The sequence below is a fragment of the Brassica rapa genome, chromosome A06, assembly GCF_000309985.2.
Source record: "Brassica rapa cultivar Chiifu-401-42 chromosome A06, CAAS_Brap_v3.01, whole genome shotgun sequence".
Classification (NCBI taxonomy): Eukaryota; Viridiplantae; Streptophyta; class Magnoliopsida; order Brassicales; family Brassicaceae; genus Brassica; species Brassica rapa.
Window position 1 is genome coordinate 5,195,427 of NC_024800.2, and position 18,110 is coordinate 5,213,536.

Genomic DNA, 18,110 nt, shown 5'->3' on the forward strand with positions numbered 1-18,110 from the left:
CTTATAAGACTAATTATAGAGCTGAACTTTTCAATTAATTAGGAAATGCTGATAGAATTAATCTTAGAGCATGATTAACCCGGAGTTCTTAGGATGAAGTTTTTAGTGGAAATCAAAAACTATTTTTAAACTTTTAACTATAAAAGTGAATAACTGGTTCTTAAATAAGGACTTTAAGAACCGATTCTTTGTTTTTTTAGTTAAAAGTTAAGAAACAGTTTTTTAACTTCTGCTAGAATCCCACGCTAAAAATTTCGGGTTAATCATGGTCTTAAGAACCTATGTATTATAACTTGTCTGTAGGCTCCATCAATTTTTAATATAGTCAGAGCATCTCCAATAGTGCATCAAAATGAGGGAAAACATCAAAAAATGAGGAAAATCCATCTCCAATGGTACTTCATTTTGAGGGAAAAAATGAGGATATGAACAGTATTCCCTCAAATTTGAGGGAACACTATTCACAACCTCATTTTGATGTCAAGTTTTTTTTATTTACATAATAGTCCTTTAGTTTTGACAATCTTTATTTTATGCATAAACAAAACATTAACATTAAACATAATTTTTATAACTTTATATTCAATATGTATATACTGATTAAACTTTTTAAAATATAATTACTAATAATTAGTTATTAAAATATAACTTATAATTTTATAAATTATAATATATAATTAAAATAAAATAAAATAGAAAACAATACCATCGAGATACATAACTAATACAAAGTGGAAAAAATATAATAATAATACTGTTTAAGTAAAATTCTACTATTACTTTGTATGTTGTTATGTAACTTTATTAATGTAATAAATATTTGTTTTTTATAAGTTAAAGTTTGGTTAAATTGTAAAATTTCAAAGGTGTTATTTGCAATAAATAAAAAGTTAAAAATGAATATAATAAGAATTGAGGGAGAAAATGAGAAGAACCATTGGAGTAAATCACAACCTCATTTTAAGTTTACATCATTTTAAGGAAAAAATCAAAAAAATGAGGGAAACCATTAGAGATGGTCTCAGTGCTTTGACATATATATCTAAGCATAGTAATTAAAAAAGTTATGATATTTTCATATTTGTTTTTTATAAGTTAAAGTTTGGTTAAATTGTAAAATTTCAAAGGTGTTATTTGCAATAAATAAAAAGTTAAAAATGAATATAATAAGAATTGAGGGAGAAAATGAGAAGAACCATTGGAGTAAATCACAACCTCATTTTAAGTTTACATCATTTTAAGGAAAAAATCAAAAAAATGAGGGAAACCATTAGAGATGGTCTCAGTGCTTTGACATATATATCTAAGCATAGTAATTAAAAAAGTTATGATATTTTCATATTTGTTTTCCTTTCCAAAGAATTCACATTAAATATCGGATATAACTGTATATTATCAGATCCATTACTTTACATATTTAATATCAATATATTGGCTGTCTGGATCACCGGAACGAACCAATGGGCCATTCAGGATTCTTATGCAATCCCGTGAAGTGAATAGTATTAAGATAATTTAACTAATAATTGGAAATATTTGGTTTCTTATGTAAAATAATTAAAATCATGTGTGGCGGCAGAAGGCCAACTTGCATTTTCAGTCTAATTTTGATTTTTAATTCTCAATTTTAAATGTTTTAGGGCCAAAAAATATCGTCTCATATATATGTTGAAAACCATTACGATGAAATATACGCTATATATATTAAGGGATAAAATTACCGCGAACTTTTAAACAAAAGAAGAAATGTCTATTATTAAATTCACATCCCCAAAGCTACTTGTAGTTTTATTATATTTTTGGTAGTAAAAATGCTTCAGCTTCACATTTGTTTTCTGTTCAACGATTAGCGTCTATTATAAGTGTATAACTGATAGCTACCCGGTCTTGAGATTTGTAGGGCTGGAAGCAAACAAAATAAAATTGGTATTGAACCCTCTAACAGAGGCAGCTTATAACACAACTAATAGCCAGCTGAACTGACGGGTACTTTACCAAAAAGAGGGCCGGTTAATTAGTTATTATTATTAGGGCCGGAAGCGCGCGAGTGCTTCCCTTGCTTGCCGCAAGAGCCGGCAAGCTTCATAACTCACAAGCAAGTGGTACGTTGAGCTGCAGCAAATAAAACTAATAAGTACTCCCTCCGTTTTTTAATACTCCCTCCGTTTTTTAATATAAGTCGTTTTACAGCTATACACGTAGATTAAGAAAACCATTAATTTCTTATATTTTCTAGACAAAAACATCATTAATTATTTACCTAACCACAATTCAACCAATAGAAAAATAGAAGATATATTACCATTGGTCATACAACATTAATTATTAATAAATTTTACATTGAAAACCAAAACGACATATAATTTGGAACAAAAAAGTTTCTCTAAAACGACTTATATTAAAAAACGGAGGGAGTATAAGTCGTTTTAGAGAAACTTTTTTGTTCCAAATTATATGTCGTTTTGGTTTTCAATGTAAAATTTATTAATAATTAATGTTGTATGACCAATGGTAATATATCTTCTATTTTTCTATTGGTTGAATTGTGGTTAGGTAAATAATTAATGATGTTTTTGTCTAGAAAATATAAGAAATTAATGGTTTTCTTAATCTACGTGTATAGCTGTAAAACGACTTATATTAAAAAACGGAGGGAGTATACTTTATAAAGTGAATCCACTCTCTCGTAAGTCGTAGCTAATAAGCATACTTTCAACTGAGTTACAATTTCTTAAAATTATAGTACATGAGGAACTTATATTTGATGCTACAAAAGGACGTTCATATGACCTAGAATTATGTTTCAAAATACTTTTCCTCGGTTTCAGAATTTGTACTTTACACTCATATTAACCTTTTCGAAACACTGGTTTTAATTTTTCTTTTATTTTTCCGAAATCCTATTTACATAAGTTTCGAGATACTGCGATGATGAAGATCCATCATGTTATTTAGAGAAGATTCTTCATCACCGATCAACCATGTCGTAACTAATTCTCTGGTTGTTTATCTTTGATTCTTGTAATGCGTGAGAAGCGCATGGAATTATGTTTGATTTATGATTATTTAGGGTTGCATTTAGTGATTTTTTTCTATAATCGAAGGTTTCGCTTTTTTTTTTTGTAAAAAAAGTTAGCAGCATTAGCCTCAGAATTACATTAATTAATTAAAATGCTCTTTGGTAGAAGCAAAAATAAGGCCTTTGTACAGTTAAAAATAAATAAACTAAAAAATATGAAAAAAACAGTTTTAAATGATCGATTTTAACATCAAGTAATCTGTAGTTCTGTATATAAAAACCTCAATATATAAAAAAATGTGAATCATTCAACGACAGCTAGACGATTGTAAAAGATGATGTCGTTGGTATATGTGTGGTAAATCGCCTCGTTGTACACTCATGATCGATCATATCTTGTTTTATACATTTGTTTGTGAAGGGCACTAGAGAACCAGCATTGTCACTATCACATGGTTCTATGGCCACCATGCATTGTAATATAATATTCATAAACGTATTGTTAGAGTCCCTACTTGGATAATTGAATTGAAGGGCAGAAATTTTTACATAATGGGAATAAGGGAAACATTTTTTTTTTTCTGAAGTAAGGGAAACATAGTTATCAATTAAATCTAAACTTGACGGTTTTGGATAAAAAGAAGTTTTATTAAAAAATATGGGAATTTTGTACTAGTATATGTACTATTACGAATGTGTTTTAACACACTATGATTACAGATGGGTTGTTTTTCAATATTGTAAGGATGTTTTGTCAATATTTGTATGCTAAGATGAACCGTTACATCATACTAGCTAGCGTCTAGGACCGAGCTTCAACCTGATGAGGAGGAGGGGGTCAGCTGACCCCCGTGATTTTTTTTTTTTGTTGTTTAGATTGAAAATTTGTGAAGGTGAAATGAAAATTGGTTAATTTATGAACAACTAGCCCCCTTATATTTTTAATCTTTACACTTCTTTTAATTTATTATATAGTTATATTAATATTCATCCCCGTGAAAAGAATTCCTATCTCAGCCACTGGTTTTAACAAGGCTGTATTGTCCAGCTACGTAAACGTTACAACAAAATATAATGCTAAATCCACGGAAATCGTGACAGGAAGGAAACGAACTGTCTTAATATTTCACGTAGCTCCTTCTCTTCACTATCATCACTATCTCATGGATATTACAAAAATGAAGAAGAACAAATATTTGGTTTAAGTGTAATTAGGAAAATGTCATTTAAATATACTTTCTAATTACAAAGAGCATGTACAAAAGAATTCATTTTAAAAACTAGATTAAAGAGTTTGGCTTTTCTATATTTAAAACTTAGAATATTGTGACATGAAATTCAAACAAATTAACTTGTAACAATTTGTAACAAAATTACAAATACATACAGCTGTTCAGATTGTAGGGCAAAAAATAATTTTTAATTGCAATTTCCCTTAACGATATTTGATAATTGTAATCAATCATTCAAAAGATTTCACATCCCACAGTATATCTTATGGTCGTTCTTGGGCTTTTCTTGAAACCATTATAAAAGCTACCTCAATCCCCTTCATTTCTCCACACCCAATTCATCCACAACATAGCTAGTGAACAGTGTCTTCAAAACAAAACATGGCTTCAAGCTCCATAGCTCTTTTCTTAGTTTTCAATCTCCTCTTCTTCACAACAATCTCCGCATGCGGTAGCTGCACCCCTTGCGGAGGAGGTTGCCCCTCTCCCAAGCCAAAGCCAAAGCCAACTCCTAAACCAAGCCCTAGCTCTGGCATGGGAAAGTGCCCTAAAGATACACTCCAGCTCGGTGTCTGCGCCAATGTGCTCAACGGTCTCCTCGACTTGACCCTTGGCAAGCCACCGGTTGAACCATGCTGCAGCCTCATCCAAGGACTCGCTGATGTTGAAGCAGCCGTTTGTCTCTGCACCGCTCTTAAGGCCAACGTTCTTGGAATCAACTTGAACCTTCCAATCTCTCTAAGTCTTCTCCTCAATGTTTGCAGCAAACAAGTTCCTCCTGGCTTTCAGTGCTAATCAACTATATCATATATAATTTAAACACATTTACGTATATATATCTTCTTGTTTTGGACAGACAAGGTGATTTTATATACTTTTAATATTGTGTGCTTTTATCTTTGTGTGTTCTTATTCTAGTCTTCATGTTATGGGATTCATTGGGGTCGAATTATGTTTCTCTCTTGGTGATCCGTAAAGATTCTTGAAGTTCACTGTTTCATTATTTTCCATTACTCTTATATTGGGGGTGTTATTGTTGTATTGGTTGTATTATGATTCTATGAATTAATAAAAGAAAATATTTTTTAAGTTATGCATTCATTTTAGTATATTATGGGTTCAAATTTGTATGCCAGTACTACAAAAAAATATTCATTTGGTTCGTCTTCTACGAATACATCGTTAATAGGAGTGGATCTGATCTTAAAATTGTTTGTTGTTTTCAATGTCCTAGAAAAAGGAAAACTATCCGATAGGGAAAGCAAAGTTTTGTAAACAATTATTATCATTATTTTAAATATTTTCTTTTATTTTAAGAGAAGTCTCAAACCTAGCTAGATGACCTTTTTAATGAATTATATTTAGTTTACCATTGCATTTTATCTTTTCAATTATTAGAAAGAAACAATGTAATACGAGATGTTTTTAGCCAGTCGTATTTTTTTGATCAAATGCCGGTTGTATTTAATACAAGAAAAAGTAGTCATGGTAGATTTAATTTCTGAAAATTTACGGAAATTTCTGGCAATTAAGATAAGCAATTCTAAAAACACAAATTTGTATATACCCACTTTATATAAAATAAAAGTCTGTTTACTAAAGTACTATAATGTTATAGGTTACTAGTTATATGATGGTAAATCTTGAAAACCTTAATTTGATATCAGAATTTTGCACATTAGCAATATATATATAAATACACGTATGCACATATATTAGATTCACCAAATAGAATATAATTAATCAGTTGTCGGATATATCATGTCAAATCCTTGATAAAAGCCTAAGGCCTTTACTCTTAGTGCATGTATCTTTCAAAAGAAAAGAAAAAAATCACGCTAGACAATGTAGAATAAGATACCTAAATATACATGTGTCGACTGTTCAAAACACTCAATACAAAAAAAAATTAAAATATTTTTAAAGTCTCAATGATAAAGGATGCTATCAGTTAAAGGATTTTTATTGTCACTCTGAAGCATTTAATCTAATCATACAAAACTTTGCAATTCCAAAACTAAAAATAAATCTTTGCATTTTATTAAACTTTTTTATGTCAAATATCACTATAAAATTAATCTTTGCATTTGATTAAATTTACTAACATTTTTTTTACAAAATGTCAAATTTACTGGAAAGTTTTATTAGAAACTAAGCCATATATTTTGCGACACGCAGACATTAAAATATCTTAGAAGACACTCTGTCTCAAGCGGTGGTCGGGCAGGCCTGACGTCTCGATCAGTTTATAAAATGTTGAGTTTTAAAGTATTTCTATCCCTACTTCATTTTTTCCTCTAAAATGAAGTAAAAGTGAATATGGAGTAAGGAATATTTCAACTTAATTTCATATCTTCCTCCATAATGAAATTTACTCCATAAATAGAGTAATCTGTTTTTTGTTTGTTCATCATTCCATAATGAAATGAGAAATATAGTAGAATTGAAGCAATTTTATTTTATTTTCAATTTTCCTCCATTTTGAAAAGAAAATAAAATTTTATATTGGAAATGCTCTTATTACCATTGTCTTCATGCAAAGGCATTAAGTACATTAATACATTGTTTACAAATGAAATGCATTTAGTTGTAAAGATACCAAATTACCAATGCATATTATATACATACAAAAATATCAGTACATCAAAATATAAAACACATCGAGAATAAGCCTAAAGATCAGAACTCATCCAGCGATTTATTCGATAAACCATGGAAAGTTTATGGAATAATGATTTATTAGTCTTATGAAAGCTACATGTGAACAAAATGACAAGTTACTACGCCAAGGAGTAATATATAGTGTTTAATCATGTCAGTATTTTGAAGCTAAAAAGAGATGGCTTTAATTATGAACATATTCAAAATTGCGCATATGATGATCAAAGATAAGATCTAAGTGATTGAACAGTACACAAAAACGATCCTTCCCCGTGAATGAAGAATCTAGTGAAAGAATATAATAGAGTAACTTATAAGATCCCTTTTGGTCGTCACATGGAACTTCGAAGGAAATGAAGTGGAGTACTAAATGGTGTGTTTTTTTATTGTTTGGGCTTTTCGGCAGAGCAGTCACCACTAAATTCAATAAAGTGGAAAGATTCCAAACCACGTATGGTCTCAAACCACATGCAATCCCAAGGGGAAATTCATAATACATTTACGATTGGCTACAAATGTTTTATATTATTCAGATAAACAAATATTATTATTATCTCATTGTTATATGTATACATATATGAGACAGGTAACAGATACGATGCTAATTCGAGGTCAGAAGATTCTAGGGCTAGAGATTGCTTTCACGTACGATCATTCTCCCGATTACTTTTAAACCTCCAAAAACTAATTAAGTAATTAAAAAATATATAGAACTAATCTAAAACGAGAGAACTTACAATTTATGTCATCATAGATTTTTGTCACGGTGCATAGCGTGTCAATGTAGAGTTGGATGGTCCCTTGGGAGCAATTATAAATTCGATGGATGCACTACGCATATAGTGAACCCGTGAACTCTCTTTGTTTTCTTCTTACTCTTAGTTCAATAAAAACCTTCGATATTACAATGGTGTATCGATCGATTAATTAAGAAAGGGTGTAAGCAATCTCCACTTTCGATTTTGTATCATGTATCTAGCTAAAATCCAAAACAAAGAACTAGTGGATATTGCGACGTGTGCTTTATTTATTTTTTTGCAACCTTCACTTTTGGTTATAGTTTTGCCGACATTTCATGACTGCAGATTGGTCTGAATTAGCAGGTCAACCGGCTTGAATTTATGTGCTACGAAATGAATAAGAACTATACCAATTAATTTATGATGCATATTTTTATTCAAATAGGTGGATTAAGTAGATGTTTTTTTCCTGTGAATGGGTAGAGTTTAATCAGCATTTATTTTGTATAGAACTATATATAGATGAAGATGATCCTGTTTACAATTTTTCAGACATTTTGCATTTTTGTATTGTTTAACAGATTATAACAGTTTCATCACTAATTTACAAATAGCAAGCAACAATAACATAATTTTCCATAGCCCCATGTTGCCTAGAAACTTTGTATTTGCTACAACAGTACAACTCATGATAACTATTTGATTTATACAGTGTAACCATCGCAAACAATTATTCGTAACAATACTTTTCTGTTAAAATTATTAGCAACAAATTCCCACGTTTTCGTAACGAGTTTTAAATAAAACTTCAATTTCAACAATAATACATTAATACCTATGTAATATCAATAACAATTTGTCAATTATATATATATCTCAAATTTTTGTTTTTTCATAAACATTTAAGACAATGTTGCAAGTTAGGCTTTCGGCTCATATAACAATGTTTATTGGTCTTGCACACTGGCCAAACTAGGCCCAAACAAACAAGCCCACTACTCCTAGGTAACTATTTTCTTCCCTACCTGAAATGTATTGAACGAATATATCTTTTGTTGCCATAGGTAACTATTTTCATTCTGTAGAAAAAGGTTTGACCTGTTCTTTCACATCCGTCGGCAAATATGATTTTCCTGCACCCCATATCGCAACAAACCGCTATTTTCTAGGTTAATCACGGATTAAGTTTTAAACTTTGAAAGTTAACTAAAAGCAAAAATGGATCGGACTAAAGAATAGGTTAGATATAAACGGGTGAGCTAAACATGGGCTGAGATAAAAGTGGTCTGAGGCGTACATCACAATTTACGTTAGTCTTACGGGCTGACTGGTTCAAATGCAGCGGTTGCGGTTGTGAGAGTTTGTGGATGCGGAAAGTTGCAGTTTCTAGCGGTTTTAAAAGATTTGTACGACTAGTAGTCTAGTACTGCGGTTAAAAATTGGTGCGTTTGCGGGTGACTTAAGATTGGTTAACTACCAAATGCGGTAACACTCAAATAATAAATTAATAATATTTACATTTAATATAATAATAAAAATTCAAAAATCATAAAATTATAATAAATATAAAATTTATATTTAGAAAGTTACAATTTTAATTTTAAAAAATTTATTGAAATTGTTTATATTATAAAATTTTATAATATTAATTAAAATATAATAGATATATTTTAATATTTTCATAATTTCAGTTTTAAATTTTTTATTAAATATTTTTACTTTTGTATATATATTGTTTTTTAAAAAAGAAAAAAAAGTTTACCCTCCCGCAACCGCCCGCAACCGCAAACGCTAGCTGGAGCCAGCTTTTGAATTTATGAGATTCGGAGCGGTTTGAAACGGTTTAGAGCGATTTGAGTGATTGTTGCAAACCGCCGACAACCGCTACCAACCGAAAAAGCTGCGTTTGCGGGTGGTATTGGGAAAACCAGTCGCCCCTTTAGTGTTGATCAGTTCCCTAGGTCTCAATTAGGCCTGAAAAAAAACCGGAACTGAAGAACCTAACCGGATTCGAACTGAAATACCCGAAACCAGAACTATACGGAAACCCTCAAATATCCGAACGGTTACCATTAGGCCTGAGCAAAAAAAAAGAACCGAGAACTACCCGAATATATAAAAAATATTAATTATATATACATATAACATAACTAAATGTATATTTTTAATTTAAGAATCTATTAAAACTATCAAAAAATATTTGAAAATAACTAAATTATTATAAAGTATCCAAATTAACCAAAAGTATCCAAAAGTATTTGGATAGTTTTATTCAAAATATCCAAAGTAATCTGAAATATCCAAATTTTTTATCTAAATCATCCTAATTATTTGATATTTTACACTAAATAACCGATATTTTATCCGAATTATCTGAACTACCCAAACTACCCAAACCAGAACCAAATGAGAACCAAATTTTTTCGAGTATTTTCCGGTTCCTAGTTTTACTATCTGATCTGAACCGAACCCGAAACTATTCGGACCGAACTAAAAATAGGTAAGATAGTAAATGGATCATTTAGCCTCCTATCCAAACTACCAAATACCCGAACCGAACCAAACCCATACCCGAAATGCTCAGGCCTACTCTCTATGGTTGGCGAATGTACACTCTGAATAGGAATATTTGGTTAGTTTATGTTGGAAATAATTTCTTTTTTTAGTAACTTTTGAATTCAAGTGTTCTGCTTTGATTTTGAAAAGCGAAAAGAGACTTCCATTGGGTCATCGATTATAATCACTTAATCATCTCCTATGACTATTTCGAAGGACTATTACTCTATTAGGTTACTGGTATCTATTTTGATTCAAATTTCAAAACTAAAAGTACAATCAGGCCTTTTGCACTCTTAAGAGTCGTATAAATGGACCGTCTGAAAAAGTACTCTTGCTGAATGTAAAAAAAAACACTCAACTTCAGTGTGATGCGTATGTAACGAAAACGGCAGAGACAAAAAAAAAGACACTTTGTATAACTGAAATCAAATAGTATAACTTTTTTAATGAAAACTCAAATGGATTTAAATTTCATGTTCTTTGTAAACTTTTTGGCTACGACCAAAAATGTAAACAATATGTAGAAACCATCAAAATACCATATATTTGATTTCAACATGACCAAATATCTGATTACATTACATCATCATAAACCCAAACAAACGATAGAAATACATATAAATTTTGATAAAATATAAATTAATAAAAAGGACACCGAAATGAGACCAATGAAGGTCATATATTGTTTCTTGCTCTTTACTCTTCGGCCTTCTCGGCGGCGACTTCCTCAGCAGCCACGACTTCCTCTGCTTCGGTCTTCTTCTCCTCCTCCTCAACAACAGCTGGAGTTTCAGTCTCCTCCTCTTTCTCTTCTTCCTTTGGCTCCTCCACAACCGCTGGATTTTCTGTCTTCTCTTCTTCCTCTTCTACCTTTGGTTCCTCCGTTTCTTTCTCTGCTTCTTCTTCTTTTTCCTCTGCCTCTTCCACAACCACATCTTTGCTCGTTTCTACCACTGGTGCTTCAGATTCTTCTTCTGTTACGGCGGCTGGAGCAGGAGCAGACTCTGTCGTGGCGACGACTTTTTCCGGCTGTTCCGTCACTTCTGGCTCCTCCACCGTCTTTGTTGGCACCTCAACGTTCTCTGCTGCTGGAGCAATCACTTGTTCATTCTGTAAGCAAAGACACACTTAGCAAACAAAAAACTGTCTCCCGTTTTTATTAGATTAAACGGCGAGCAGTCCGTCATATTTGGCCTGAAATTGATCTAGGTTTTTATTTTTTTTTTTTTTTTGAACTTTAGTTTTTTATTGTTAGTGATAGACATTCTACGTGATACATGTAACTTGCAAGTAAGCTGATCGTTTGTACAAATATTTAGATGGTAAGTCAAATCTAACTATATCCACACAGAAATTTGATTATAGATGGGATATGGATAATCTAAGGTGGATAATCTAACATTTTGAAATATCTCAATTAAGTAATTTTTTAATCTAGTGTTATTGGTTCTTTTTTTTTTTTTGATCAAGTGTTATTGGTTCTTAAATTTACTATCTCTTTATCAAAAGAATTAAAAATCTATTGTTATTCAATCAAAAATTTGAATACAACAATAAAATTCTGGTGTTATTTATCTCTAATAGATTTTACAATCAATTGACTTAAAACTATTAGAATGGATTTGATTCATATGTAAATTGTAAAACTAACCTTATACCTTAAGATTTTAAAATCATTTCTTATATCAACAAGCACTAATGTAAAAAGTTTTAGCTATCATCATTTTTCAGAAAAAGTCATCGTCACAAAACATTTTTATTTAACCTAACATTGTTTTCATTTTACCAAAACATGGTACAATAGGATCTTAAGATGCTATATTGGGTACAAAAATACAAATCTCATGCAAAATATTATAGAAATTTGAAAAAACAAATCGATGGATTTGTTAATCATTTGTTATTCAGTTTAATTTTAGTGTAGAAATCAAATGACATTATGTTGAATTTATAAATACAATGATGCAGATTTAAGAAATTAGATTCAAATGAATAATGAATCAATCTGAGATGAACAATACAATTGAAATCTGATATGTTTTAAATCTAATAGAGTTTAATTATACAACCAATAACACCCCCTAAGTAATATAGACTTGATATCATATGCTGAACCAAAAGAAAAAGACTTGACATCATACCTCAACGGTGGCCATTTCGAAATGACAAAGTAAAAGAGGAAAAATATAAAGATGAGAAGAGAAATAAAAGTGTATGTGATGCTTTGGTGAGTGAAGAGCTTTGATCAAGAGGAGAGCTATTTATAGTAGAAGCAAATGCCTAATGCTTTACGATTATATTTTTTTAATATAAATATATATGTCAAAAAATATAATTATCTGTTTTTTCTTTGTCTACACTGTTATTATAGAATCATAATGATGAATATTTCACATGAAAGCATCTTTATCCTTAAATATAAAAATACTTATGTACTATTTTACACCTCATGCCACATACACATAGAACCTCATCACTCAACCATTACCTACCAAGTTGTAATAATAATAATAAATGTTTTATCTAATTTTCAGTTAAAGAACTTGAATTCTGTAGCTGAAAATTAGATAAAACATTTTTTATTATTATTATTTCAGCTAAAGAACTTGGATTCTGTTAGCCATTTCTCAAAAAAAAAAACTTGAATTCTGTTTTACAAAAAATAAATTAGTTATATGCAGTAAAATATCTTGATATGTATTTGTTTCTTCTCCTGTAACCTTAGTGAACGTTACAACATACCTTTCATGTTTTCATCGATGAACTCTTAATTATTGAATTGAACGTTACAACTTGTCATGTAAGATTTCACCCCAAAAAAACTTGTCATGTAAAACGTTACTACTGCCTTTCATGTATCTGACCAATGACGACGTGGTTACAAGTTCAAGCGCGACATGTGAGTGTGAGCCAGGTAGGACTCGTCGCGTGAACGTGGACCCACGTACACGAGTTTGTTTCTTCTTCTTTTCTTTTTCTAGTTTGTGGTAAAATAGACAAAACCGCCATTTGAGAAGATAACTAAAAGGCTAAATTTTACCAAAAAACTAAAAGGCTAAATACAAAATAAATGGCATGTATATAAACAGTAAAATTATTGATTTAGTAACGGTATTTTAGGTTATTTCTAAATCGTATTCTAGTCTTATACAGTTATAGTATTTACTGTTTTAATCAAAACAATATAATATGCAAAATATATAATTTGGTCTTTAATTTAATGACATATTTTGCCTATTTGGACGATATGACGATTTACAACTAGAAATTTTAAATATTCAAGTTTCAGCATTTTTTATTTTAGATTAACAACTGGTGTTTAAAAAATATATACAAAATATATATAGTTCAACTGTTAAAATCTACCGTCCAGTCATTAACTAATACTTTTGAAAGCGTTAACTATATAATTTTGAGATGAGATGATATGAATTATTGATTAATTTTTTTTAGGCTTTAGCTAACATTTTTAAGTTAATTAATTTACTGATTATGATTCGGTTTTGAAAATGTACAATCTAGCTTTGCTTTTATGAAATTGTGATTAATTTAGTTTCTCTTCCGATTAAATATGAAATTGTGATTAATATAGTTTCTCTTCCGATAAAAGGTTAATATTTTCCCAAAACAAAAATACAGGCTATACCACGTACTCACAATCTGTAAAGATGCCCAGCAGAAAAGCTGATAAGAAGGATTGGACGGCCACCCGTTAGCAGGTCCCATTTGTTGTATAATTGTGTTTCAAAATGAAACTAAACGTACTAAATAGTAATGCACCAATTATGCATAAGGGATGATGTTTACAAAACTGGAAATCAGTAGGGAAAAGAGAGAGTAGATGTATGACATCTTACGAATAAGTCAATAACAAAGATCAATTCGTTCGGTTCAATTGGCCAAAGATCAATTACCAGAACAATATTAAGACAGTGATGCATGCCATCCACCACTGTATATAGTTAGCTCCCTTCTATAAAATTTTATATGGTGACTGACATATAATAAATGAATAGTATCGTCGTAACTCGTTAATCCAAATCGTTATCTAAACATAACTGTTAGGACATTAAAAAATATAAATTTTCTATATAAAAAAAATAGAGATGCGATAAACTTTGTAAACTACAAAATTTTAGCCTTTAATCTCTTTTAGCGTTCGAGACAATAGTTTTTTTGTAACTTGAAATCAATAGTTGATATACCATAAATCACTAGCCCATTGCCTATTTATTAAAAATTATATGTTTTAAAAACTTTGTGGATTATTAATAAGAAGAAATTATTAACAAATAATCTTTTTAAAAATAGAAACACATTTATACGGGAGACCTCCCCTGCTCATCTACTGTAAAATTAATCAATATACTTTTATACGTGATTGATAATACTTCCAATATATATCTGAAAAGGTTGTAATAATTCAGTTTTGCTGTCCCAATTATGATAAGCGTCCCATGTCTTGAACATGTGTAACGCTAAAGCCGAGCGAACGGAAGGATATATGTCTCCAGAATTATACACTTAGATGTTTAATTCTACTCCGTTAATTTAGAAAGAAACTTTTAATCTGACGGCAAAGGATTCATATTGTAGGGTTGGTTTTGTAAGAAGAGAATCTCTTTGTGGCCAAATAGTTGGCACTTGGGGGTTTGGGGCCATGACGGTGATGCTTTTAAGGATTTCTTTTAAAATTAATCTAAGAAAACATGTAGATATATGTGTCATCGATTGGAAAGGGTCCGATTCTGCCTGACCCAAATCTGAAAAATCTCAAAACATACTTGGTATTGATATCTAGATGGTAACTACTAACTAGAGTCTACATGCAATATGGGAACATAGTATCACCACACTAATAAAAAGTCGAATCTACAATCTTTAGCAGCAGTCTCTGGAAAGAGGAACTGCTTAGATACAAACTCTTCATTGATAGTTTATAATTGGTAAATTGTTCAGACTTGTAGTTTCTACATCTTTGTTCCCTCAATAAAATATAGGATTGTTCCCTAATTTTTTTGGAGATTTTTACATAGATATACCTCTAAAATCAAAATAGAAAAATTATGAAAAAAATTAACAATATATATAACTCCAAAAAATTTTAATCTGGCCCTGCGCATATGTTTTCTGATTATTTATTTCCCCCAAATTTTCCGGTTATAATACGAAGAAGTTTTTACCAACATTTAGATATTCATTGTTTTGTTTCTATTAATTAAACCAACCTCATGACGTGAATACGGACATGGAGATATCTCCGTGCATGCATGTATATATTCAGATTCATGTACGTATGCAAACTTAGCTATATTGTACCGTTTATTTTTAGATAATAAATCATGTGAACGGGAAGATTAGAAGTCTTAATTTAGGATCACCGCATGACCTTTTCTTGGAATTTCCATATTTAAACATTCCGCAGACCAAAATACCAAACGTTTCCATCTTATTGTCTGTCTCTGAACTCTCTTTGTTCTTATTATTTTCTTCTCATTTTTTGACCCAAAGAGAAAACAAACTCTTCAATTTTTTATTTGGTTGTCTCCTCACTAAACTCGGTTGATTAACCATCTCCATAAAATCTAACGATTTTTTCTAGTATTCGAAGCAAATCATAGAACCAAAAGAGAACAAGATGGGTTTGAAAGATGAGAATAACAAAGCTGAAGAGTCCGCAGAAGATCCAAAGGGACAAGGGACGTTAAGCAGAAAGAACAGCCACAGCTCTTTGTGTCCGACAGAAGATGACGAAGAAGACGAAGACAAGAAGCTTGAACTTGGTCCCATGATCGCTCTCAAAGAACAGTTCGAGAAAGACAAGGTTTTCTTTATCTCTCATCCTGTTTTCAAAAATTATAATAGCACTTTGGCTATGCCACTATGTTGGTTCACAAATGCTAATTATATAAATATAATTGGTCTTTATTCTTTTAATATTATGTATCTAACCTATATGATATATAATGGGTGAATTTTGTTTATAAAATCTACACAAGATCTAATCACTTTTTTGTACCGTGAAAAAAATGTGTAGGATGATGAAAGCTTGATGAGATGGAAAGAACAACTTCTAGGAAAAGTGGATCTTGAGGAAGTTGGAGGTAGTTAACCAACTTTCGATCCCCGATTAGATCTAAGGTTTAATGACAACTAAATCTGGTTTAGAGGAGTTCCATTGATTACAATTGTAAGAGTACCATTAATCATGGGTGTTTAAGGGTGCTTAGCATTTTTTTAATTAAAAAAAGGAAAGAGAAGAAAAAGAAGAAGGAGGAGTGCTTAATTAGACATCACAAACAGTTGTTGCTTGCACTATTTGCGAGCCCCACAGACACGACGACCTGTAATTGGTTATTCTTTTAAATATTTTTTTTCAGACAAAAAAAAAATTAAAAAGTTTTTTAAGCACTCCACTTAAGCAACTTTAGGGTTAATGGTGCTCTAATGTCCTAAATTCCATGTCTCTTGCCTCATGCATAATACTTAAATTATAGGCAATGTTAGGGGGAAAGGTCGATTAATAATTGTAGAGTGAATTAACGTAATATAAGATTAGACCAAGTAACAATACGATATTTTTCTGCAAAAGGGGAAAAAATGTCAGCATTTGGTGTAATTAATGGTTCTGCTCCATTTCAGTAACTACCCCACATTGAATGGTGTTTTTGAAAGAAATTCTTTAGATATGGATTTGTAATGTTTTGATAGAATAACAAAATGTAAATACAGAGACTCCTGATCCGGTGGTGAAGATATTGAACTTAACAATTAGGTCACCTGATAGAGAAGACATGGTATTGACGGTCCCTGAAGACAGAAAACCGACATCCAAAGGACCATGGTTTACCCTCAAAGAAGGCTCTAAGTACACTCTCGTATTTACTTTCCGTGTGACCAACAACATTGTGTCCGGTCTCCGATACAGCAATAGTGTTTGGAAGACTGGAATCAAGGGTACATTTTTGTTTTGCCTTTAGCGCACTCGTGTACCATTATGTCAATGAGTTTTGAAGCTGTTTCTCTAACTTATTTTTCTTACTCATTTGTTGAGAACAGTGTATGGTAGAAAGGAGATGTTAGGAACGTTTAGTCCACAGGCCGAACCGTATACCCATGTCATGTTTGAAGAATCAACACCGTCTGGTATGCTTGTCAGAGGTTCCTATTCCGTTAAATCTAAGGTACCAAAAGTATATAATTATATTTCTATTTACTTATCATCATGTATCCATAATCTATTAGTTAGTATCATGGTGTTAGTTAAAACTAATAAAATCATCCTTAGTTTGCGAAATAACTGTGTTTATGTCATTCAGTTCGTCGACGATGATGACAAGTGCTATTTGGAGAACAACTACACCTTCGACATTCGCAAGAACTGGCTATGATGCATCGCAAAAGTTACTGGAAGAAGAGAAACATATTATGTATTCATTATTGTGTCTACTATTTGTTCTTGATTAATTTCTTCATATATTGGTTCTTCCGTCTTCGCCTCGTTTATTTGTGTAGACATTTTTTTTTGGTTCTTTACGTTACTCTTTTCAGAGTATTTTCTAATTTGCAATCTAGCTCGTTATTATCTATACAAATATTTGTTTCATGCGCATGAACAAAACTTTAATGTTAGTTTGTGACGAAATAAATTATACACTTCATCGTTTAGAAACCACAGACTTTTAAATATTGGAAAATCTTCGTTTGCTAAACTGTAAAACTGTGGTCTGGTTTTTACTTTCATTTTCAAATAAAACCAAAAAAATCATAACGAAAATTCCATAAGGCTTTTCGATCCAAACGAATAACTTTTACAAAACACTTCTTTGGATTCCTTCAGAGACCATAGCTAAATTCAGTTTTCCGTATAGATATTTTGTGAAATTCTACAAGCTAACC

At 31.0% G+C, this 18,110-nt stretch overlaps 3 protein-coding genes across 3 annotated transcripts; 2 read left to right on the forward strand and 1 right to left on the reverse strand.

Moving 5' to 3' along the window:
* Positions 1 to 4,550: 4,550 nt before the first annotated feature.
* Positions 4,551 to 5,344, forward strand: LOC103872028 (14 kDa proline-rich protein DC2.15). The gene has a single exon (XM_009150365.1). The coding sequence runs from the start codon at positions 4,633 to 4,635 to the stop codon at positions 5,044 to 5,046; it is 414 nt and encodes a 137-aa protein (XP_009148613.1). The 5' UTR covers positions 4,551 to 4,632; the 3' UTR covers positions 5,047 to 5,344.
* A 5,387-nt stretch (positions 5,345 to 10,731) lies between these two features.
* LOC103872029 (major latex allergen Hev b 5-like) lies at positions 10,732 to 12,579 on the reverse strand. Its single transcript, XM_009150366.2, has 2 exons — positions 12,353 to 12,579; positions 10,732 to 11,321 (listed from the first exon to the last, which is right to left on the reverse strand). Exons 1-2 carry the CDS (start codon positions 12,365 to 12,367, stop codon positions 10,908 to 10,910), a joined length of 429 nt encoding a protein of 142 aa, XP_009148614.1. The 5' UTR covers positions 12,368 to 12,579; the 3' UTR covers positions 10,732 to 10,907.
* A 234-nt stretch (positions 12,580 to 12,813) lies between these two features.
* Positions 12,814 to 17,817, forward strand: LOC103872030 (rho GDP-dissociation inhibitor 1-like). The gene is made up of 5 exons (XM_009150367.3): positions 12,814 to 16,035; positions 16,249 to 16,315; positions 16,944 to 17,168; positions 17,271 to 17,395; positions 17,531 to 17,817. Exons 1-5 carry the CDS (start codon positions 15,850 to 15,852, stop codon positions 17,600 to 17,602), a joined length of 675 nt encoding a protein of 224 aa, XP_009148615.1. The 5' UTR covers positions 12,814 to 15,849; the 3' UTR covers positions 17,603 to 17,817.
* The last annotated feature ends 293 nt before the right edge of the window (positions 17,818 to 18,110 follow it).

Bases quoted from the DNA above. Each gene is read 5' to 3' on its own strand.
- LOC103872030 (XM_009150367.3), top strand. From the start codon at position 15,850: ATGGGTTTGAAAGATGAGAATAACAAAGCTGAAGAGTCCGCAGAAGAT. The intron at 17,169-17,270 runs GTACATTTTTGT...TGTTGAGAACAG, and splicing joins TTGGAAGACTGGAATCAAGG to TGTATGGTAGAAAGGAGATG. The intron at 17,396-17,530 runs GTACCAAAAGTA...TATGTCATTCAG, and splicing joins CCTATTCCGTTAAATCTAAG to TTCGTCGACGATGATGACAA.
- LOC103872028 (XM_009150365.1), top strand. From the start codon at position 4,633: ATGGCTTCAAGCTCCATAGCTCTTTTCTTAGTTTTCAATCTCCTCTTC.